Raw genomic sequence first — 24,368 nt, 5'->3', positions numbered from 1 at the left:
GTATGTGGTTTTATCAGAGCAGGTCTGGTCTGGGGATATGATTCTTTGTAGTTGCCTCCTTCCCCCACAGCCTTTCTCAGAGACTGGTGGTTAGAATGACCTTGGCAAAATATGATTGGATTTTTGTTCCCCACTGTCTGGGACTTAGAAACTCATTAAATCGATGTCTGGAGTCCTAGGAATACCTGGTCAGAAAATAACTAAGGGGAGAGTTACATGTACTAGGGCAAAAGCTTATCCTGATGGAACCCAAAGCTAAAGTTCGTCCACACATCATACATAGACTTGAACCTGGAAGGGACCTCAGAGGGAATCTGTAAGTGCTCTGGAATCCCTTCTCAAATACCTCTGATAAGAGCTCATTTAGCCACTGTTTGGAGACCTCTAGGGAGGAGAGTCCACTTTGGGACAACTTTGGTGGTCATGGGTCAGTGGAGATTGGTTGTGCCTGGTGAAAGGGGTTCAGATTCCTAAGGAGGTCTCCACAAGAAATCAGTCCCTAGAGACTGACTAGGAAGGGAAGGATTCTGGGGGAGGATGTAGATCGAGAAGGAAAGGGAAAAGGGGGCAAACAGCCCAGTTGCTAGAATGAGTCTGGTTTCATGTAGGAAGAGGATAGTGAGGTGACTAGCCTGGCTGGAATAATGTGAGTGGGAATAATAATGGGAGAGAAGGGAGATGGAAGGCAGATTCCAATGACAACACTGAGGAATTTGGATTTCCCAGGGATGATAGGGGAGCCATAGCAGGTTCCTGAACTGGGGAAGGGAAATGGTTATAACAGGGTTGTAGAAAGGTAACCTTGACTCTATTTACAGAAAGGCTAATAAGGAGGCTACTGCTGTCTTTTGGAGAACAGAGACTGAGGTCTGAGCTGAGATGGGGATGGACTGGGGTTCAGGAGGGGGAAAAGAAAAGGAGAGCAATGTCTTTATCTCCAACTGCTTCTGATTCTTTTTCTCCTTTCTCTCTGTATCTTGTGAGAGTCACTATCTCCATTTCTTTGTATCTCTGCCTCTTTTTCTCTATATGGTAGAGGAGAGATAGGAGGATGATGATAAAATTGTTTGGGCAGGAGGGGCCAAGGCCTGAGCTCAGTTGGAGATAATGGGGATATAGATCAAAGGGTGGACACAGAGAGAGAACCTTCCCCCATCCAGACTTTTACTCTAGAGAGACAGGTGGCAAATTGCAGCGAGAAGGAGTGAGGTTAGATGGCCTAAATGAACCAAAACTGATTTTCCTATGGTGCAGCAAAGTTTACAAAATGCCTTAGATTAGGGTAGGGGTTTAATAAATACTTATTTAAATGGATTGATCTCATTTGAGCTCATAACCACCGCATGCAGTAGAGGTTAAAGTTATTATTATTCTTATTTCCCTCATTTTTCAGAGTAAGATGAAGTGACTTACCTATGATCACTCCACTTGTAAGCATCTAGAATCTTAGTTTTCCTTACTCCAAGTCAAGCATTCGATCTCCTGGGCCTATCTGAAACCTTGCTTTAAGGCAGCAAGACATAGAGTTCAGAGACTGGGGATGGAGCTGGGGCCTGGGTATCAAGAGGGAGGCTGGTTCCTGCAGGAGGTCCCTATGAGGCTTCATCTGGGGGGATGAACCTAATGACCTCTTGGGTCTTGTGATACTGGGGAAGGGCTGGGGCTGGTTCATACCAAATTCAGAGGAAGCAAGCTAGTACTCAAAGAGGAGAGGAGAAAGTAGAGGAAGAAAAATAGGACTGAAGAAGTAGGGTCCCCTGAGCCAGAGGATAAATGAGAACTGTGGAACAGGTTCCCCCCAAAATCTCTCTTCATCAGCAGCTATTTGTTACTATAGATAGAGTACTGGTCTCTAGAAAATGATTGATTTCAAATTCTGCCTTGGGTACTTAATAGTTATGTGACCTTGTTATATAATCTCCCTCTGCCTCAGTTTTCTCATCTGTAAAATGGAAATAATAACATCTGCCTCTCTGGGTTATTGTGAAGATCAAATGAGATAATGTACGCAAAGTGTTTTATAAACCTTAAAGTGGAACAATGGTCTCTTTGACTAACCACCTATGAATCACGGTACCTGGGTCCTGAACTGAAGACATCTGCTTCAGAAAGGACTTCTTCCTTGCTAAGGCCAATGACCTACCATGGGGACTGTCCTAGTGGGTGGGGACAACTCCCCAGTCTGATGTCTGCTGTGGGAAAGTTGGTATCCTGATACAGGGGTTGGTGTCCTGATACAGCTCCTTGTGTGGGAGCTAAGAGGGTTCATGTTACAAACCCGTTCAGAGATATTTTAGAGTCCAGATTCCAATTGGAGCCTGTTACATATCAGATCCCCTGCTTGGCAAAGAAATTACATGGATCGCTACAGTATAGACACTTCCCTTAGGAAGCAGCTCATGATTCAAGAAGTATGTACGAGGTTTCATATGTGATGAATGTAAGAGAGGAATCCAGACAAAGTGGCCTAGGAAAATTTTCATCTGTGCCTGGAGAAGAAGGTAAGGTAGATTGGGAAGGGCAAACTGGCATCAGGGATGGCAGATGTGGTCACCTGGACATGGTAGATGACTTATGTAGTTTCATTGGCCAGTCTAGTGTGAAACGAAACTAGAAAGGGAAAATAGATTAGGGAGGGCCTTGCTAATGATTTGTATTTTATCACGTAGAGAAGCCACAGAAGGGTTCTAAAGCAGGGTGATGACATGGGCAGACCCTATGTCTATGTCTTAGGAAGATTTTTCAGCAACTGTTTGAAGGATGATTTGAAGACTGACAGGAAGACTGAAAGGGGATCAGTAAAGAAACAGGAAAAATTTCATGTAGAATGTGATTCTTGAGTTTTGAAGAAAACAAGGAATTCTCTAGAGGTAAAGAGGGAAAGCATTCCAGTCATGGGTGCAACTAGGACAGAGGAATGGAGAGGGGAAATGGAGGATCATATCTAGGAAACAGTAAGAAGGAGAGTCTGATCAGATGATCCTGCAGAGTGTGGCCAAGAGTAATGAGGCTGGAAAGGAATGAAATGTGTCCTGTAAGAGTGGGTTGGTGCTCACATGTCATAGAAGAGTCAAGAAAATAAAAAATGAGAAAAGGCCATTTGATTTGATGATGCAGAAGTCATATTTGACTTTGGAAAGAATGATTTCTGTTGAGTGGTAGGGATGGAAGACAAATGATTACTTACCAGTCTTCCACTGTGTGCGGGCTGCTCTCTGCCCTTAGGGAGTGTGAGGTCTTGGATGAGGAGAAAACACAGACCCAAACAGCTTTGATATACACCATGAAATAACTGAATCATAGAAGGTCCAACGATTGCTATGTTAGGCTACCTGAAGGAAATGAATGAAGATTTAAATGTTAAACAGGAATTCACTTAGTGAAGAGGCGAAGGGAAGTCATTCCTGGCATGGGAAGCAACTTGAACAAATGCACAAGCTGGATAGCAGGTAGGTTTAGGGGACAAAGAGTCTAGTTTGACAGGAGCATAGAAGTTGCAATCAATAGTCAGGTGTGCCATGTTGTAGAGGCACTTGAATACCAGATAGAGGTATTTGAACTTGACTCCTGAATCAGAAGGGAAGGTTTTTGAGGGGGAAAAGTGATATGGTCATGCCTGTGAAGATAATTTTGATAGTGCAGGAAAGTTGGCTTGAAATTGAGCAAGATTATAGGAGGGAAGAAGACCTGGGAGCTTCCTGGATTAAGGAAGATCATTTCCCCAGGAGTTCCTGAGGTCTAAGCTGTTCCATAAGCTCTGAGTAGATAGGAAGAAGTGGTGATCTGAGCCAAGAAAGACCAGGTCAGTCACTGAGAGTTTGCCCATTATCTTAGTTTTGCCAATGATCAGAAAGCCAAAGCCTGCCTTTTAAAGTGAGAAGGCAAGAGTTCCAAGATGGTGAACCATCTTTGTTGTTGTTGTTGTTGTTGTTGTTCTTTTTTTGGAGGGGGTTTGCAAGGCAATGGGGTTAAGTGACTTGCCCAAGGTCACACAGTTAGGTAATTATTAAGTGTCTGAGGTCATATTTGAATTCAGGTCCTCCTGATTCCAGGGTGGGTGCTCTATCCACTGCACCACCTAGCTGCCCCTGGGTGAACGACTTTTGAAAAAGGAAAGGAGAGTTTTCTGGGGAAGGGACCAGTGAAACCTAAGTTCAACATTTGCAGCAAGATGGTGTCACCAAGTAACAGAGCCTTGGAGCTCTGCAGGAATACTGTGTCAATGTGGAGACATGGCAGGCTGATGACTCCACCTCAAACAAATCAGTTAGGGCTACAGGGGGGATAACTGGGAGCTTGTACCCAAAAGGAGTTCAGGAAATCCCTTGTCAGATGGACAGCAGATTCCTTAGTGTATGTCATAAGAAAAGATCTGAGTTCCAGCTCTAGTTCTAATACTTCCCAACTATAAGACCTTGATGCAGGTAAAAGAGTCTGGGCTCTGAAGTCAAAGGGCCTGGGTTCAAATCCCACCTGTGTGACCTTGGGAAAGACCCTTAATCTTTCTGAGTATGTGTCCTCATCTAAAGATGAGGAGGTTGACTCAGATGAAGACTGAGATCCTTTCAACTCTAGATTCATATCCTATGGCACTTTTTAGCCTTCAGTTTCTCTTTTGTAAAATATAATCAAGTCATCCTTGCTTTTGACCTAGGAGCTGTTTCAGGAAAAAAATTAGACCTTTTGTTTCATTGTTATAGGAAATTACCTATGTGGAAAACTCCTTCTATCTTGGTAAGCCATCATATTTTCAACCACTTAGAGTCTTAGAGAGTTGCCTAGAACATGAAAAGTTAAATGATTGGGCAGGGGAGGAGGTTACATGATCAATTTGTGTCAGAGGTGTGACTTGAACCCAGGTCTTTTTGACTGTGAGACTAGATTTCTCTTCCCCATGACATACTATCTCCCTCTGGTATTTATTATTCACATTATTATGCCATCAACCCTAGCCTCCCTCAGGCTTAGCTAGAAGGATCAGCTAACATCTAACCTAGGCAAGGCTGGCTTCGGTATAGGTTTTGGCTGATCCAGTGGTGGCCTCTATATTTGGGTATTGGATTGTGTCCAGAGTAGGCAACCACATGAACGAGGAAATGAGACACTGCACTCAAGATCAACAGAAGGAACAGGGGATGTTTGGCGTGTTGGAGAGAAGCCGGGGCGGGGGGGGACGGGACATGATAGCAATCTTGCAGTATCTGTAAGTTTGTCACATGGAAGGATGTTGCTCTACTTGGCCCTACAAGGCAAAACTACAAGTAATGAATGGGGGGAAGCTGTAGGGAAGGAGATTTCTGCTTGATATAAGTAGAACTTCTTAAAAATGAGAACTATTTAAAAGTGGAATAAAACTTTTGGGGAAAATAATTCTCTTTCAGGGGAGGTCTTTAAGCAGTGGCTGGATGGCCATTTGTGTAGGGTGGTAGTGTTGTTTGGGTATGGGTTGAACTAGTTCTTCCTTAGCCACTAAGTCCATGTTGGGTCTTGGATAGTGCCCTCTCTCACTTTGAGCCTCAGTTTCATCCTGAGGAAAATTGGACTATGAGATCTCCAGGTCCTTCCTAACTGTGGTATTCTGTGCTTCCTTCCCCCCAACTTCCTGGTAAAAGTGACTTTTGAAAACTCCCAGTTTGTCTCCACTGAATGGAAATAGGACTTTATTATCCACCTCCCACATATTTTTCTCCCTGAGCCCAAAAAGTCCCCAGGAGACCAGCCAGGGAGAGGCTCAATGTCCACTTAATTTCTGGCCCCCAAGGAGATAGAGGGGAGATAGCAGGCAGGAACAAGCTAGGATAAGCTGAGATTGTAGAAAGATTTCCCATAAGGAAATCATGCTCAGTGGTGAGCTGTCTCTGTTTCCCCTTTCTCCATCTCTCAGTCAGCAAGTCTTTGCTGACAGGAAGACTTTGGTCAAGGCTTCCTCAAGTAGGGTGAAACTGGAGTCGAAGAGTTTAGAGATATTTTCTGGTGACTGGAGCTGGACCTTGAAGGAAAAGGAAGATTTGAAGAGAGGTATGGAATACATCTTGATGATTAGGTCAAGGTCAAAGAGCTTCTATGAAAGAGAAAGAATCTCACCGTGGTGACAGCTAGACTTGATTCATTCTTGTTTCCTTTTGCTTCTGCAGCAATACTGTCCTGGGACTGGGGTCAGATCTCAGAGGCCTGCGAACAAATTCACATGTCTTTCTTGATGCCCCTTGAGTACATACTTCTAAGCTCAGGGCTGTTGTGGGAAGGATAGAAGGAAGAAGAATCTAAAGATTTTGTCTTTTATCCTAAAGGGTAATAGGGAGCTACAAAGGTTTTTTTTTTAGAAGAGGGGAGTAGTGAGGTTAGGCTTTTATCTTAGATAGATTATTTTGGCAGTTGTGTGGAAAATAGATTGGAGAAGGGAGACTGGGGGCAGAGACATCAATCAGGAGGTTATTGCCTTAGCCCAGAAGAAAGGGGAAGGCTTGAACTGGATGAATGGAGATGAGGGGATATATACAAGAGATGGTGTGGAGATAAAATCAGTAAGATTTGCCAATTAATTGGATATACTAAGTGACTGAAGAAACAAAGATGACTCTGAAGTTACAAATTTGGGTTAACAGGAGAAAAATGACAGTGTCCTCATCAAAAATAATTAAGTTTATGGGCAGTTAGTGCACTGGTCCTGGAGTCAAGAGGATATGAGTTTGAATCTGGCCTCAGACACTTACTAGCTATGTGACTCTGGGCAAGTCACTTAAACCTGATTGGCTCAAAAAGAAAAAAAAATAGCTGTAGAGGTATTAGAGGAGAGAAATGACAATTGAAACCATGGGAGCTGCTGAGATCACCAAGGAATAAAGAGATAAAAGAGAAAAGAGAAGTACCAGGACAGAACTCAGTGCCACCTATTTGAAAGGTACAGGAAATAAGATGATGGTCCATCAAAGGAGATGAAAGAGGAAAAGAAGGAAATAGGTATTTATCAAGGCCTACTATGTGTCAGTATATATGTAAAATGCCTTTACAAATTTTTTCTCTTTTCATCTTCACAACAAGGTAGGATTTATTATTGCCTCTGTTTTGAATTGAGGAAACTGAGCAAAACAGAGGTAAAGTGACTTGTCCAGAGTCATATAGTTCATAAGTGCCTAGGTCCTGAGTCTTCCTGACCCCAGGCCCATCACTCTATCGATTCTACCACCTAATTGCCTTAAGTGGGCCTAAGCTGAGTAGGGGAAGATCCAAGAGACAGAGTGCCAAGATAGTAAATAGTATCAGGGTGAAGGGGGTCATTATTGTCAAAAGCTATATAGGTTGGGGTGCCTAGGTGGTACAGTGGATAGAGCACTGGCCCTGGAGTCAGAAGTACCTGAGTTCAAATCCGGCCTCAGGCACTTAATTACCTAGCTGTGTGGCCTTGGGCAAGACACTTAACCACATTGCCTTGCAAACTCCACCCCCCCCCCCCCCAAAGCTACATAGTTATGAGACACTTGATTTAGAGATGGGAAGATCTCACAAGTTATCTTGTCCCATTTTACAGATAAGTAACAGAGCCCATAATGGTTCATTGATTTGCCCAAAGTCATAGTGGTAGAGGGGATTCAAACTCATGTCTTCTAATCTCTTCTTTTCATTATGACAAACTGTCTCCAGTTGGATGCTGTGTAGGCATCTCAAGCTCAAATGTCCAAAATAGAAGTCATCATCTTTCCCCACAACTCCTTTCCTCTTCCAAATTTCTCCATTTTTGTTTGAGGACACTAACCACTGAGGTTGGAAACCTAGGAGTGAGTCATGCTCCTTCCCTCTCCTCTTAGCCAGTCAGCAAGTCTGGTGCATTCTATCTTGAATCTTTTTCTTTTTTTCTTTTTTTTTTCTCTTCTCTTCTCTTCTCTTCTCTTCTCTTCTCTTCTCTTCTCTTCTCTTCTCTTCTCTTCTCTTCTTTTTTTAGGTTTTTCTTTTTTTTTCTTTGCAGGGCAAATGGGGTTAAGTGGCTTGCCCAAGGCCGCACAGCTAGGTAATTATTAAGTGTCTGAGACTGGATTTGAACCCAGGTACTCCTGACTCCAGGGCCGGTGCTTTATCCACTGTGCCACCTAGCCACCCCTCGAATCTTTTTCTTCACTCACATATCTCCTTTTTTTAGATTAGGCCCTTGTTATCTCTTGCCAGGATCATTGTAATAGCCTTGGCCCTTGCTTCCCTTGGTCTGATCTTCCTTTCCTTCAATATTTTGTTCACTTAGATGCTTATGTAGTTGTGGATCTGACCACATCATTCCTCTGCTCAAGAAAGCTCTAGTTTCCTCCCTCTTCCCTCAAGGAGAAGCAGAAGTTTTTTTTTTTTATTTCACTTTTAAAGATACTCAAGGGATACCTGGGTGGCATAGTGGATAGAGCACCGGTTCTGGAGTCAAGTGGACCTGAGTTCAAATTCAACCTAAGACACTTGATACGTACTAGCTGTCTGACCCTGGGCAAGTTTCTTAACCCCAACTGCCTCCTCCCAAAAAACCAAAAAATATAATCTTGCATCACAGTCTGACTCCAGTTGACTTTTCTAGACTTAAGGGACATTTTTATCCATTCATTATGTTATGTTTCAGTCATAAAGGCCTTCCTGTTGTACTTATGTCTTCAAGTCTCCTCAGGAGAGCCGATTGATCAGTTTTCAGTGTGAACATTTATACTTCAGAAATTGCTGATTAGTTTATCATTTTGTTGATTGTTTAGACTGATAGTGGAGACAATATAAATAATGCAGATTCAATTTTGAGTAGGTTGTGTCCTCAGAGAGCAGGTTGTTAAACACTTATCAGCACACCCCTGCTTGTCTGTGACATTCTATCCCCTGCCTTTGCACAGGTTGCTTCCTATGTCTGGACTAGGTAGGAGAAGGGAAAGAGAATTTATTGTTGTTGTTCAGTGATTTCAACCGTATCTGCCTCTTCATGGGGTTTTTCTTGGCAAAGATACTGGACTAGTTTGCTAGTTCCTTCTTGAGGTCATTTTGTAGATGAAGAATTGAAGCAGACAATGTTAAGTGACTGGCTCAGGGTCACACAGTTATATATCTGAGGCCAGATTTGAACTTGGCTCTTTCTGACTCCAGGACTGGCACTCCATCTACTGCTCCATCTAGTAAGCACCAGTTGTATGATAGACTCTTTGCTAAGTCTTACTGCTTCCTCTTTTCCTCTTACTTATAGAATCCACTGACTGGCTTTGAAATTTAGTTCAAGGATCATGCCTACAGGGAACTAGTCTTGATCTTCCCCAATTGATTGTGTCACCCAATTTAGAGATTACTTTATGTTGTATCATTTTTTGTCTGTTTCCTGTATTTTTGCTTTGCTTTTCCATTTACACATTGTTTCCCTCCCATGGAATGTAAACTCCTTGAAGGTAGAGACTATTTCTTTTTATTTTTTGTCTTTGTTAGAAAAGAGTAAGCATTTATTTAATAAATGTTTGTTAAGTAAATAAATATCGGAATTAGAATTGGAGTCAGGAATATTTACCTTCCTGAGTTCAAATTCAGCCTCAGACACTAGCTGTGTGATCATGGACAAGTCATTTAACCCTATTTGCCTTAGTTTCCTCATCTGTTAAACCAGTATACGAGTCCAATATCTTTGCCAAAAAGACATCGGAATAAGAGTCAGATACGACTGTGATGACTGAACAGCAACAAAGTTTCTTTCCAGTCTAAAGCTATGACTGTGTCCTCTAGGTACTATGTGTCCCTATTAGAAGATGCGGGTGAGGGAGATGCTTACAGCAGTACAGGAAATAAGAGAGGAGATTGAGACTTGGGTCAGTTGCGGGAATGGAGGTAGTGACAAAGAGGAAGGCTAGTTGACAAAGGTGGTTATGGTGGTGGTGGTGGTGATGATGATGGGAACAGCAAGGAGATTCCCTTGGGAATGGGAATGGGCAGGACGACCATTCTTCTACATGGTCCTGTTGTTCTGGGACATCCTTGGAGGTTTGAGGGGTATGGTATGAAGCAGACACCAGAATTCCATTTAGCCCATAATATCTTCCTCTTCTATAGCCTCCCCACAGAAGAGGAGAAGTCTCCAGAGCCTGAGTTTGCTGCACCTCCAAACCCTTTTCCTCGGATTCCCTCTGAACCACCTCCACTTCCTCTCAGCACCCCAGAAATCCCCCCAAAGCCCTCTCGTCTCCTGCCTGAGTTTGGTGAGTCTTCTGTTTCTCTGAATTCCTAATAATCATTGTTTCTTAGGGTGCAATAATTGTTCATGACTGCTTTCCACTGGTATCATGTGGAACCCTAGGAATCACCTAGATGAACTTTAGAGAAATATGGTATTTAGTATATCCCCCAAAAAGGTTCTTTGCAGTTTTCTCACAGGTTTCCCTTGGTATTTTTCCATCTCTGGAGACTACCAACAATTTATGGGGGGGGTAGCTCTAGTCTGGTACTAATATTTCTTTTTGAACTTTCTCTGAGAAGACACTAATGGTAGTTGGCAACAAGCTCAATGTTACTTCTCCCATAGCTTGGAAATTTGCACAACTCTAGACCTGCAGTCGAATTTCTTTTCGGCTCAATGCCTGGTTTCCATTTGACTTCTTGTTTGAGTCCACTAGCCAGAGGCTTATTTTCCATTAGTCCTCCTCCCTGGTTTCTGTTGGGTCTACAGTGTGCCCTCTGTCATGACCTGGATAGGGAGGTCCAAATCATGATTCCAGAATTCTAGCTGAGGGATATTTTCTCCCAAGTGATGACTCTGTAGTCTCTCCTATTTCCCCATCCCACACCCATGACCCTCTTATTCATAGTATTTGGAGAATGTGCTTCTGGCTTCAAGATCTCCTCTCAGTAGGGCATAGAACTATTGACTATACAATTAAAATTAAAAATTTCTCTGTCCTGGGCCATTTGCCAGTTCTGGGAGCAGAAACCCATCCCTCTAAATTATTCTAGCCCACCTCCACCCTCAAAGTCTTTGTAGAGATTCCTGTCTCTACCTTCCTAGGGCAGTTCATTCCATTATAGGACAAGCTCATATTAAGAAGTGTTTCCCCTCTATTTAGCCAACTTTCCCTCCCTGTGATTTCCCCACATTGTTCTGAGTTTTGTCCTCTAGGGACTGTGTCTCTTTCTATGTAACAATACTTCAAATAGCTGTCAAGTTCCATCTCAAGTCTTCTCTTCTTTAGTTTAAAAATTGCTTGACTTCTTTCATCCAGACCTCATCTGACCTGAGCTCTAGCTCCTTGGTTCATGTCTGAACAAACTCCATCTTGTAAATGTTCTCATCAGTTCTTCCACCAGTGGTTACTAGATGACCATTAGTTCCTGGGTCCACATGCTCTTGACTGGTCACAGGATATATTTCTGGCCCCATCCATGCTACCTCCATTCCAGTGGCCCTGACTGTGGTGGGGTGTCCTTCTTTCTTTGACCCCATAGTCTTCTCTCTCCTCTCCCACCCTTCCAACAGGATGTTGCTTGTTGTGACGACACCAGGAGTGGGCTGAACATCCTCTTTCCCTTTCACACTGCCTGCTATAAATAACATTTCCTTCCCCACTCCACCTTCATTCTAAAAGGATAACTTTTGGCCATGGAGACATTTCCTAAGATGTAGTATTTAGAGTAAGGAGAGAAGTGATTTCCCTTGAAGTCAGAGCTAGGAAGTAAAGGAGTCTGATTTCGAACCCAGGTTCTTTGACCCTCCATGGAGTGGTGCTCTTTTCTGTCACTGCTATTTCTGATATCAGCAATTCTTCTCCCTCCCCTACTCCTCCTTAAGATAGTTCTTAGATCAGCCCTGAGTTTCCTAGATGATTTAGAAGTTCCTTGAACTGTTATCGTGGGGTCTCTTCCCTGGGAGAGAGAGTGAATACAACCAGACCTGGAGAGCAGGAGCCTCTAGCTTTGTGCTGGGTCTTCCATCCTCCTTTACTCTTGTACCTCTCCCACAGATGATCCAGACTATGATGAGCTCTCTGAAGAAGGGCCACCAGCCCCAAGGCCTACCCCAGTGATGGTCAATAAGGTAGGGACTATGGGATGGGTTTGGATGACCACTGGGCATCATTTGTCCTCATGAAAGCTGAGTGTTTGTGTTCTTATGAGGCTATCTTCTGTCTTTTTTGTTTTCATGGGGATATCTGTTTGCCTTTCTGTCCATCTCTACAGAGAAAACTGCCTCTCTCATCTATTTGGCTATCTCACAGTGTGTGAACTCTGGGAAAAAGATGGGATGGTTGGGAGTCTCCAGCCCTTAGCATGCAGTTAACTGGCAGAGGGTGGGGGGGTGGTATAGAAGAGAGTCCACTAAGTCCACAGGGCAGGTAACCACAGAGCATATACAATAGATATCAAGACTCATATCCTGTATGCAGAGCCTTCTGTCAGCATTCAGAGAAAGTAGAAAATTTAGATGAAAGACGCAATGCCTGCTATCTTGGAACTCACAATCTGATTGGGGGAAGGGGAAGATGGAGTACAGTAAATGTGGGAGATATGGAAGCTGGAGGGTGCCTTGTGCCTCCTCTCCCACCCCATTATCATTCAGCTTGAGTCAGTTTGGCAGTCTGAAAAGGACTAGGTCATCCTCTTCTTGCATCCCTTGGGGGTGAATGGTAGAGGGCAGGGGATACTGTTGATCATCAGGGAGGATTTACCAGGTTTTCCCAATTCCTATCCAAGCTCAATCCCCCAATGGGGATGGGGAGGTGGGCTAGTGAGGCTGGATTCTGGGGGTATACATGTGCCAGTTTGTCTCTGTGTCTGTGTGGGCATGCGAGTGGGTGGAGAGTGATGGTCAAGGTAATATAGAGAAAGTATGTAACTGGCCTTGGTCCTTTTAGGAATTGGGGGCCAGGAAGGGAGGACTCAGGGGGCCAGGTAGAGGGGAGGAAGAACCTAAGAGAGGAGAGCCTGATTAGGGGTCCCTGGTGGGGAGTAGGAGGAGCCATTCCTGCCAGATGTCCCAAGGACTGTGAGCGTGACCAGTCTGCTGAGTGAAGGTGACGAGCTTGGAGAGGACTCCCATGACTATGAGGATATCCCCAAGTAGGAACCAAAATCTTCCTTCCCTGGGTTCTTCCTGTTCCCCTAAGACAGTGGCCTCCTCTAATGTCCATTGTGGATTCCTCCAAATGCCCACTTCCCCTCCTTTCCCTTCCCCTTCCTCTGTTCCCTGGGGTCCCCTTCTTTCATGGGGTAGGCTCTTTGTGCCCCTACCTACCCTGCCCCTTTGCTTTCCCCAGTGGCATATGGGATGATGTTGGTCTGAGATCCCCAAGCCTCAGCAACATCCCAGCCCCAGAGCTCCCTTCAAATTCTATGGAGGGGCCGCCCTGGACCTCAACTTCCTCCACACCTGTCATCAAGGTTGGCTGGTTGAACAAGAATCCACCCCAGGGGTGAGTGATGACCCCATAGTCTCTCCTATTCCCCATCCCCCACCCATGACCCTTTTATTCATAGTATTTGGAGAATGTGCTTCTGGCTTCAAGATCTCCTATCAGTAGGGCATAGAAATTTCCTATGAATGGTACTTAGAGATCTTCCCTTCATGAGTTTTGGGACATGTAGTAGGGAAGGACTTTGAGGCCATCTGACCTAGTCTGCTGACTACAGAGAAGATCCCCCCCAATTCCCTGAAAGAACAATTCTCTAAGCTTCCTACAGTCTCTGGCACCTTGGCCTTCCATGGGCCTCAGAGTCTAACGGTGCTGTCCAGTCCTGCCTCTTGTTGTTCCCCCCAAATCCTACAACCTTGGGATCTCTTCTTCAGTTGAAGACCATCCATCCCTACAGGTAGATGGAAAACCAGGCTTTTCAGGTCCTCCTAGTCCAGGGCTCCATTCCATGATGTCTATGGGTCCCTGACCATGGAGCAGACTCTGGAAGTCTGACTTTGCCTATGACTGTCTTTTCCTAAGGCCCCACATATCCTACACTGCCAGATCCTACATCTATCAGAAGCGATGGGTCAGACTGGACACTGATTACCTACGATATTTTGATAGTGACAAGGTGAGACTGCAGTAGATTCTGGAATGAACCCTGAGCCCATAGTGATTCTTGACCCAGGAACTGGACTGAGATACAATTCTATTCCTAGACTGACCTAATCTTGGTTTCTCCCCACCTTCCCTGCCCCCCCAAGGTAGCTGGTGACTCAATGGATTAGTGTGGTGGGACTGGAGGCAGGAAGTTCTTAAGAGTCCAAATCTAGCCTCAAACATATGACCCTGGAAAAGTCATTTTACCTATGCCTGCCTTAGTTTCCTCAACTGTAAATTGGGGAGAATACTGCCCAACCCTACTCTACCTCCCAAGTCCATTATGAGGGTCAAATGAAATACTTGTAGAAAAACACTTAGCCCAGGGACCCAACACTAAAAATTCTTTCTCCATCCTATTCTTATCATTCACTGAAACCTGATCTTGATCCTGGAACAAGGCCCAAGCTTCCCTCCAGGTTGAGCCTGTACCCATACTGAAGCCTGGTTCCTTCATTGATCCTCTAGAGAAGGAAGGGATAACCTAGAAACCATTTTCAGGGAGCTCTGAAGGGTTGGGTTTTGGAGAGTCAGATCTCCGAGTGACCCACCATTGGGTGCTCTCTGCCTTTTCTACTTCCCTTCCCTCTGATGCTCTAGGATGCTTATTCCAAGCGTTTCATTCCTGTTTCCTCCATCTCTCGAGTTTCTGGCATCAGCGACCAGAAGTTTGAAGTCATCACACACAACCGGACCTTTGTCTTCCGAGCTGAGAGTGATGGTGAGGGTTGGATAAGGGAGAGCTGAGGATGTGGCATTGAGCATCAGGAAATGTAGCCCCACCTTTTCATAGCACTGTTCTTCCTGCCACTCAACCCCAGGTGAAGGGAAACAGACCCCACATCCACAACATGGGCATCAAAGCTGAGATGAAAGAGCATGTTTAAGGAGTGGAAAATGAAGACCTGATAAGAGCTGGGGGTTAACCCAATAGGGCTTCCTTGAAAGTAGTGATAATTGAGCAGGCTAGGAAAGAGTTGAGGGTCATCACTTGGTGGGTGAGTGTGGTAGAGTAAGATCTTTTCCTCCCCTTGTCCTGTGTAGCTGAGCGGAAGGACTGGATGCAGGCCCTTCAGCAGGCAATGGAGGAGCAGCGGGTCCGAGCCAGGCTCTCAAAGGCCAGCCCCATGGAGCCTCAGTATCCTGGGATCCCTGACCAAGCTGGCAGCCTGGAACTGCGAGGGGTGAAGAACAAGCTCTATGTAGTGGTGGCTGGTGACAAGGTGCTGCTGTATAAGAACTTGGAGGTGATCATGAGTTCTGAGGAGGAGTCAAGTGGAGCCAAGGGAACCACAAGTTCCCATCACCCTTATCCCCTTCTTCAGCCTCTTCCCATCCTCCCATCTTTCTTGAACTCTCATCTCCTGTGTCATACCCCTTGTACCCTTGTTCCCCATACCATCATCCCCCTGGGTACCCTCTTCCCTATACTTTCATCATCTTCAAATATCCCCCCCCATACCCTCACCTCCTGAACTCTTTCCTCCCATATATTATCATCCTCTTCAATACCTTCATTCCCCCAACATTCCCATTCCTCCTTTCTCCCACCCCAACTCCCCCCCTGCCATATGCTATCCTGAAACTCTAACTCTAGATCCATCTTCTTTCCAGGAATACCAGTTGGGTATAGGCATCACTTCCATTGATATGAGTGTGGGCAATGTGAAAGACTCAGATCGGAGAAGCTTTGATCTCACTACTCCTTATCGGATCTTCAGGTGAGCTCTTAGACTCCCAGCTCTGCTGTCCTCGAGCCACTTGCTTTTTTCATTCCTGTCTACCATATTTCACCTACCTCATTCCCCTTACTCCCATTTTTAGGCTGATCTTTTTACCCAGTCTTGGGCTGCTCCTAATTTTTCCATCCCAGTTCCTCTCATCACTTCGACCCTCAGGTGACTTCTCTCTCCCAATCCAGTCCCTTAGCTTTAGACAACCCTACTCTCCACATCTTCTTTCTCAAAATATTTGTCTCCTTTGATTTTATCCCATCATCTTGGACAACCTAATCCTCCCACCTTCTCCATCCACGGCTGCTTACCTAGCTCCTCCCCCACCTTGAACAACCAACTTTTCCAATGCCATCATCATTAGACCATTCACTTGTCTCACCCCTTCCATTCTGATGTTGAACAAACCCTCTTGCTTTCTCTATCTTTGTTTGCCACCTCTTCCAGCCCTGAGTTATTTCTCGACCAGATGACCTCCTCCCCTTTGGCTCTACCTTCCACTGCCCCTGGGCTGCTTACCTTTTCTCACATGGGCCCTCCTACTGGCACCATCCCCCTTCATCCAGGCTGCATCCCTCATTAACTCCCTTGAGCTTTGTTCACCACCCATATTCCTCTAGTTTCTCGGCTGAGACAGAGTTGGAGAAGGCAGAATGGTTGGAGGCCATGGAGGGCGCCATTGCGGAAGCCCTGTCCACCATGGATGTGGCTGAGCAGATCTGGGCCGATGCCCCTAACCAACTCTGCGCTGACTGTGGAGCCCCCAAACCAGACTGGGCCTCCATCAATCTCTGCCTTGTGATTTGCAAGAGATGTGCAGGTACATAACACTTAGCCATCCTGCTACAAACATGGGAGACTGGTGTGCTCTTGGTACAGCTTCCGGGAAAAGGGCAGAATGTAGGGGAAAGAACTCTGGACTTTGGGGTCAAGAGATCTGAGAGTCTGATGCTTATCAGCAGTGAGACTCTGGGCAAGTCACTACCCTGTTCTGGGTCTCAGTTTCTTTATCGTTAATGGTGTAGCAATATCTGTCACTGAAGGTTGTTGTGAGGCAAGAGTTTTGTAAATGCCAATCATTCTGGGAATGACAATGGGGATTCTTCTTGTAGATTCAGAGAGTCAGAAGGAAGAGGAAGTACCAATAGCAGAACTGAGTGTGCAAGAGGAGGTACCCTTCAGTTTGATGGGAATATGGACTTAATGAAGAAAAGTTCTGTGAGATAAAAGTGCCAAATGTAGTGAGCCTCAAATGCCAGGCTGAGTTCAGGCAAGGAGATGTGGCTAGAGGGTAGTGATAGTGAAAAACAGCATGTGGTCTTAGTGGATCCCAAGCCCCCAGATTTGTAGTCTTAGAACTGGAAGGAAGCTCAGAGGCTAGTGAGTCTAATCTTTGTCTTTGTGGTCCCAGTATTTAGTACAGTGACCCACACAATAAGTACTTAATAAATGCTCATGATTGGGCCAATACCTATTTGAACAGGGTTTTCCTCTACAAAATTCAATTCAATTCATCAAGCATTTTTTTAGGTAATACAAAGTCCAGAGTGATGCGCTTGCAATTTGCTAGGCTGATATCTGTGCCAATTCAGTACAAAGTAATTTAAGTGCAGGGGCTGAGGTAAAGCTATTGGTGACCAGATGCTTCCAAGTGGAAAGACCAAAATGGCCTTTGGAGTTGGGGTGGGGGCATTAGAGCCTAGAGCCCCAAAGGATAAGAGAGGAAACCTGGGTTAGAGAATGGGGTACTGGAGTGAGAGTGAGGAAGACCTGGGTTGTGATTGCACCCAGACACTTATTAGATATGGTTCTCTGGACAGATCACTTGAACTCTCTGTGCCTCAGCTTCTTCATACATAAAATGACATTACTTCTAAGGTCCATTCTGTCTCAAAAACTACCATCTATAGGACAGCCATTATGCTAGCAACAAAGCACAGGGGACCTTATTGACATGTTCCCAAATAAATAAATTAAAAATGTACATAAGATAAAGACATATTCATGGGAGGGGCAGTCAGGAAATCTCTTTGGTATCAGCACTTTGACTGGGTCTTGAAGGGAGTTAGATATTCCAAAAGTTGGAGATGATGGGGGTTAAGTATATGAGGCAGGAGGCATTCTATGCAAAAGCATGCAAGCAGGAGAAAGAATGTCCTAAATAGGGAGCAATTTGTATAAAGAATGCATAAGGAGAGGGTTGGGGAATAATGTTCACTTAGCCAGGAGAGATAGTTTAGAATCAGACCCAGAACCTGAATGCTAAACAGATGATTGTGTTTGATCTTAAAGGCCATAGGGAGCTACTGAAGCTCTTTGAACTGGGGAGTGACAAGGAGTGAAGATTGTTGTGAGGCAAGGATTTTGTAAATGACAATCATTCTGGGAATGACAATGGGGATTCTTCTTGTAGATTCAGAGTCCGAAGGAAGAGGAAGTACCAATAGTAGAACTGAGTGTGTGTGAGAGGAGGTACTTTCGGTTTGGTTGGAATATGGACTTGATGAAGAAGAGTTCTGTGAGATAAAGTTTTGTATTTTAAGAAAAATTCCTTTGGCAGCTGTGTGGAGGAAGCTCAGAGTGTGGGGAGAGACTTGAGACAGGGAGACCAATTGGGAGATTTTCTCATGGTGTAGGTGAGAGGTGATGAGGCCCTGGCCTGGCTAGGAAAATGGTTTTGGGACTGGAGAGAAGAGGATGTCTGTGAGATGGGTTAATTTAGAAGCTACGAGATTTGGCTAGGGACTGAATTGAATGAGAGTAGAAGGTCACATTTGTAGATATGGTTGTGACTGGAAGAATGATGGTGCCCTCTACAGAAATAGGGAGGTCAGGAGGGAGGGGATGCTGTAAGGAGAAAAACAAATCAAGTCAGATTGTTGGGAAGTTTTTTCCTTTTGGCTTGACTAGAACCCAGATCTCTTGACTCCCAGTTCAGAGTTCACTTCATTGGATCACATTGCTTTTCTCCCTTGCCCATCATTTTCCTTTCCTATTTCTCTACCCTGATCTCTCCTTCCCCCACCCCTCTACTACAATCTACCTCTTTTCCATGTATGTGTCTCCTCCTGGGGTCAGGAGCAGGAGATGAGAAAGGTGGCTGCTTGGGGGTGGGGAAGGCTCCATACCTGGTCAGCTGTTTCACTTGGCACCCCTTTCCTCAGGGGAGCATCGATGGCTGGGGCCTTCTATCTCCAAGGTTCGTAGCTTAAAGATGGACCGGAAGGTGTGGACAGAGGATCTGATTGAGGTGAGAATATCATTCTCTCCCTTTCCTTTTGCAGCAAGGAGATGGACTCTTGACTACCCTCAATTATACACCTCCCTCCCAACCTCCACTCCCCCCACCCCCCCGCCCGCATGTCCCAAGATCAAAGAAAGTCCAGCCCAAGAGGCTGCTGAGCCTAGAGGAAACCCTCCCTCTTCCCCCTGCCCAACCTCTGAGAGTGACCCTACTGGGCCCAGACAGGAATATTTGGCCGGAAATCACTGGGGTGTGTGTGTATCTTGGGTTGGGGAGCTGGGGTAGAGGGCTAGTTTCCAAAATCCCGCCCTCCTCATCAGGAGACAGACAGATGCTCCCCACCCCCTACCCCAAGCTTTGAGAACCTCAGGAATGTAATGCTCCAGATGTTGGGTGGGGTGGAGCTGGCAGCTGGAGGATCCCCTATCCCTCCCCGATAAATGTCTGTCTTTCTTTTCCCTTGATGTCTATCCACTCCTTAAATACTCATTTCTCCTTCTATTTTTCTCTCTGAATGACTGTGTATTTATCTGTCTGTCTGTCCCCTTTCTAAATATCTGTTTTCTATCCTCTCTAAATATCCATCTGTCTTTTCTTTAAACACCTGTCTATCTGGTCCAATTCCTGTCTAATTCCTGAATATTGTTCTGTTTTTGCCTAATAGAATGAGCCCAGGACCCAGTCTTGTATAGGAAGAAGTTCAAGTACTTACTAAAAGATGCTCCTCAGACTTTTGGCCTTAGTTTCTATTTTTTGAGAGGAACATGGAATGTCAGGAAGGGGCACTGATGCTGTCATTGCTAACTCCTGACCTCTCCTTCCCCAAATTCTGTGTTCTCAGCTCTTCCATCATCTGGGGAATGACGCTGGGAAGCGGTTCTGGGCAGCCAATGTCCCCCCTAGTGAAGCATTACACCCTAACAGTAGCCCTGGGGACCGACGGTACCACATGGAGGCCAAGTACCGTGAGGGCAAGTACCGCCGTTATCACCGTTTCTTCGGCAAGCAAGAAGAGCTTGATAAGGTCAGCCTGAGTGTGTGCATTGGGGGTGACATCCTTAAAACAGCTGAGCTGGCTGCCCTGTACCCTAGTCTGTTGGAGGTGCTAAACTGCTGGGTACCTCACTTGTGGCCTATGGCTTGGGATTTGAGGTCTTAGAAGGGGACAGACCCTCAGAAGTGGCCACACTTCAGGTTATTAGGATAGATGACCTCATGATCATCTAGCAACTTTTTTTGAATTCTTTTGTCTGTCTGGGTGGGATACCCCATTTCCCACCCCAACCCCCCCCTCTCTGTCATGCTGCCCACCCTGACATGCTTTGCCCTAATCTCATCCTTTTTCTTTCTCCTAGAACATAATAATAAATACTACTAATGATGAGGAGAATGAGAATGATGATAATAATAGACACTGACATGGGATGTCCCAAAAGTCTTCCTATGACTTTTTTTTTTTAAGTTTTTGCAAGGCAAATGGGGTTAAGTGGCTTGCTCGGGGCCACACAGCTAGGTAATTATTAAGGGTCTGATTTGAACTCAGGTACTCCTGACTCCAGGGCCAGTGCTCTATGCACTGCACCACCTAGCCACCCCACTATGACTTTAAACTTTAATAACATAAGACTTTTGGGATATTCTGTCACAGTTTAAGGTCTAAAGGGTGCTTTGTATTTGTTATCTCATTTGTACTTTTTAATGAGACTCAGTGTCAGTAGAGCCACTATTCCCCCCATTTTTGCATGCAAGGGTGGAGCTAGAAGGGACCTGGGGCACCCCTCATCCAAAATAAAGGAGGGATCCTTTAGTTTTCTGATGATGCAAAAAGTAAGCCCCCCCCCAGAGGTGAAGGTCAAATAGTTCATATTGAACCCCTTGGAGGTAGGATTCAAACCCAGGTGTCCTGATTGTTTCAAAGCTAATACTTTCCCCACTGTCCTGAAGTATTTGAGGATATCCTAGAATTTTGGATTGATAAGAATTAGTTGAAGAGAAAGAAACAAGAAGCAAGCGAGGAATCACTTGCCCAAGGTCACACAGTTTAGTTAGTAGCAGAGTCAGGATTAAAACCAGGGTCCTTTGAACATAGTACCTAGATATTTAATGTCTGAATTTAAGGAATTTTTGGAGACCAATTTCTTCTATTCCCTTTGTTTGACAAGGGGAGATTGAGGTAATGAGTTCACTTAGAGAATGAACATCAGAGCCAAGACTAGAAGTTTTAGGGTTAGTATAGTGATACTGTGGAAAGAACCCTGGTATCCTGAGTCAGGAGTTTTGGGCCTCAGTTTCCTCACCTGTAAAATGAAGGACTTCCTGATCCTTAAGGACCCTCTGACCTTCTGGGTTTCATGTCCTTCCCATCTCCAACCTTCTGGGTTCCAGGGTCCCTCCAGCTCCCACATCTGGTTCTAAGGTCCCCGCATTTCCAGTCTTCTGGGTTCCAAGGGCCTTCCCAGTTCTGACTTTCTGGTTCTAGGGTCCCTCCCAGCTCTTGATGTTTTGTGATTGAGTTTTCTGAGTTGATGATTCTGTTCTAACCCAAGGCCCCTACTCTGCTCCTCCAGCTGCTCCCCTCCTTTCCCTCCCTCCCTTGCACCCTCCCTTCTTGCCTCTAGGTCCTGCCAAAGGGAGCAGGCCTGACGCCCAGCGCTATTTCCTGCTGGGCTCATGGAAACCAGCTGGGCTGCTCCAAACTAGTTCCCCGAGGTCCTGGGTCACCCCCTGCCCCCCATCGAGGTGGAACAAGGCTCCAGGAGGACCTTGGACCTCCAGTCCCCCCTTGGAACCTGGCATGAGCTCTCCATAGTCATATCTGTCCCAGATAGCTGGGTACACAGCTCCCTTCCTAGGCTGTGCTGTGTGTGTGTGTATGTGTGTCTTAAATGTGTTAATGTGTGCACATGTGTATCTTAAGTGTAGTGTCTGTATGTGTGGTGTGTGTATGCATGTGGTGTGTATAGTGTGCGTGCGTGCACACATGTGGTGTGTGTGTGTGTGTGTGTGTGTGTGTGTGTGTGTCCTGAGGCAGGATTGATGAACTTTGGAGGAGCCTCCTTCCCCACCTCCTGGGCAGCCGCACCCTGACCAGTCCTGGAGCGGAGCTGAGCCGCCTCTGAGCTGGGGGGACCCGAGTCTGGCTCCCTGGCCAGGCCTGCTCCGGGTAAAGGAATTGGCCTGGTTGGGGTGGCCTGGGCGGGGCCAGGCAGCTCCCATTGGTGGGGCAGCAGGCAGGCGGTGAGGAATTCACATGTAGGAGGACTTGACTGTGAATTCATCCCGCCTTCCTTAGTTCTGCCCTTCCCTCCCCTTCCCAAGACCGAGAGTCTGAGAGAGGCTGAGCTAAAACTGGATTCGACCACAGCCGGGACCCAGGCCCAGGAACCAGCCTCCCTGGGGGTCTGCAGCCTCGGGGTGAAGCCAGGATCTGATCTGTGACCCTGCTCCAGCCCCACACTCCCTCACTTCCACCTCTCCTTCTCTGGCCACTCTCTTTTTTTCCTTCTTTCTTTTTCTCCCTCTGCCTTCCTTCTCTTCTGTTTTATTCCCTCTTCTGCTTCTCAGACATCCTTTCTTCCCCCATCCCTGGGTCGATCTCTCTCCTCTTCCCCTCACCCCAGTCTCTTGGTTTGTCCATCTTTCTTTTCTTTCTTTCTTTTTTTTTTTTGTCTCTTTCCACTCTCTCCCTTTCAGTTCCCTGGTCTTCTCTCTTCCTCCGTCTCCCTGCATCTGCTCCCCATCCCCCCAATCTTTGTTTGCTTCCCTCTCCTTTCCCCCTTTCATTTTCTTTTTCTCCTTTTGCCCCATCCACCTATTTCATCTCCAGGAGTCCCCTTTGTGTCTCTTGCTCTGTCCGCCTCTTGTTCTTGGTTTCCTGTCCCTCCCCCAATTCTAGCTTTCTCTTTCTCTCCTTTCCCAGTCCTGTTTTCCCCACTTTGTCATTTTGTTGGACTCCCAGTACTTGACTCAGGACTGGCACGGGTTTGACAAGTGCTCGGTGACTGACTGCTTGCTCCCTCATTTTCTGTCCCTGGGTCTTCCTTCATCTCTCCCTCTCCCCTGTGCTCTCTTTCCTCCTTTCTCTTCCCTCTCTCTTCTCCCATTCCCCCTTCCCTACCCCCTTCCTCCCAATCTCTTTGCTCTCAGGTGCTCCCTGTGCCTGGGCCTAGCTGCCATTATTATGGGAGGGGGAGGGTTCAGGAGGTAGAGGAGGGCATCCCCTCTCCCCTCTCCTGGGTCTGACCCAGCTTGATCTCACCCCCAGGCCCTTTGTGTGGCTGTTACCACCACCGATCTCGAAGAGACTCAGGCCCTGCTGGGTTGCGGGGCTTCCATCAACTGCTTCTCAGGGGACCCTGCAGCCCCCACGCCCTTGGCCGTGGCTGGGCAGGCTGGCCAGAGGCTGCAGATGGAGTTTCTCAGGAACAACCAGACCTCTGGTAAGGGGGAAGGGCCTGGCCACACACATTCGTGTGACTGTGTTGGGGGTGGTGAGTGTACATGTGCCAGTGTATCTCTGTGTCAGCATCCATACATCTCTGGTTGTAGGTATGCTTGTGTGTGATTGTATTTGTGTGTTGTTATGTGTGTGTGTGCAAGTAAAATCCAGAGAGAGTCGGGAATGGAAAAACTGGAGCCAGACCACCCAGGGTGAGCCAGGAGAAGCAAAGTCATTGATGGTACTCCAGGGATGGTCAGGGTGGGGGAACTTGAGGGTCCCTGGGCTCAGGGCCCCAGGAGTGAAGCAAGGCCTCTGGGAGCTCCAAGTCTGAGAAGGAGACTCCCTACCTACCTAGAAGGATGGAATAAACCTGCAGGTGATTCACTGTGTTAGGTACTTTATGATCTCAATTGATTCTCACAACACCTCTGAGAGGCAGGTGCTGTTATCCCTATTTTGCAGTTGAGGAAACCGAGGCAAACAAGTTATAGTGACTTACCAAAGGTCACACAGCTAGTAAGTGTCTGAGGCCGAATTTGAACTCAGGTCTTCCTGGCTCAAAGTCTAGTGCTCTTTCAACAATGTCAGCTAGGAGACTGCACCTAGGCTATATTTTGAGGGGAGTCTCTCTAAGCTTGGATCGACTAGACCATCCAAAAGGGGATCAAGGACTGTGAGGTCATCAGGGTCAGGGACCTTGGCTCTCCTTTTGTCCTTGGCCTGGACTAGTGACTTCCTTGAGCCTTTGTCTAGGGCAGGGGAGAGACCACCCACTCAGGAGTCCCAGGCAGCCACCACCCACCCTGGAGCTGTGGCAGGCACAGCCTAGATCATGTGTGTCTTCCCCTTGGAGAAGAAGAGGACCCCAGAGGGAGTGGGGGCTGGTCAGCTAAGAGACTGCCTAGCCCACC

At 46.2% G+C, this 24,368-nt stretch overlaps 1 protein-coding gene across 3 annotated transcripts in view; it reads left to right on the top strand.

Moving 5' to 3' along the window:
* ARAP1 (ArfGAP with RhoGAP domain, ankyrin repeat and PH domain 1) overlaps positions 1-24,368 on the top strand; it is a 76,310-nt gene that overhangs the window by 20,031 nt on the left and 31,911 nt on the right. For all 3 annotated transcript variants that reach the window (XM_074216797.1, XM_074216798.1, XM_074216799.1), the window contains 12 exons: positions 10,045-10,190; positions 11,946-12,019; positions 12,935-13,041; positions 13,239-13,394; positions 13,917-14,010; positions 14,640-14,760; positions 15,084-15,286; positions 15,654-15,760; positions 16,393-16,592; positions 18,937-19,022; positions 19,858-20,040; positions 23,281-23,455. In XM_074216797.1, coding sequence (XP_074072898.1) covers positions 10,045-10,190; positions 11,946-12,019; positions 12,935-13,041; positions 13,239-13,394; positions 13,917-14,010; positions 14,640-14,760; positions 15,084-15,286; positions 15,654-15,760; positions 16,393-16,592; positions 18,937-19,022; positions 19,858-20,040; positions 23,281-23,455 — 1,652 coding nt within the window. The remainder of the gene's footprint in view (positions 1-10,044; positions 10,191-11,945; positions 12,020-12,934; positions 13,042-13,238; positions 13,395-13,916; positions 14,011-14,639; positions 14,761-15,083; positions 15,287-15,653; positions 15,761-16,392; positions 16,593-18,936; positions 19,023-19,857; positions 20,041-23,280; positions 23,456-24,368) is intronic.

The sequence above is a fragment of the Macrotis lagotis genome, chromosome 1 (assembly GCF_037893015.1).
Source record: "Macrotis lagotis isolate mMagLag1 chromosome 1, bilby.v1.9.chrom.fasta, whole genome shotgun sequence".
Lineage (NCBI taxonomy): Eukaryota > Metazoa > Chordata > Mammalia > Peramelemorphia > Peramelidae > Macrotis > Macrotis lagotis.
Note: the sequence above shows the minus strand (reverse complement) of the source record. Positions and strands in the feature narration are given on the sequence as shown.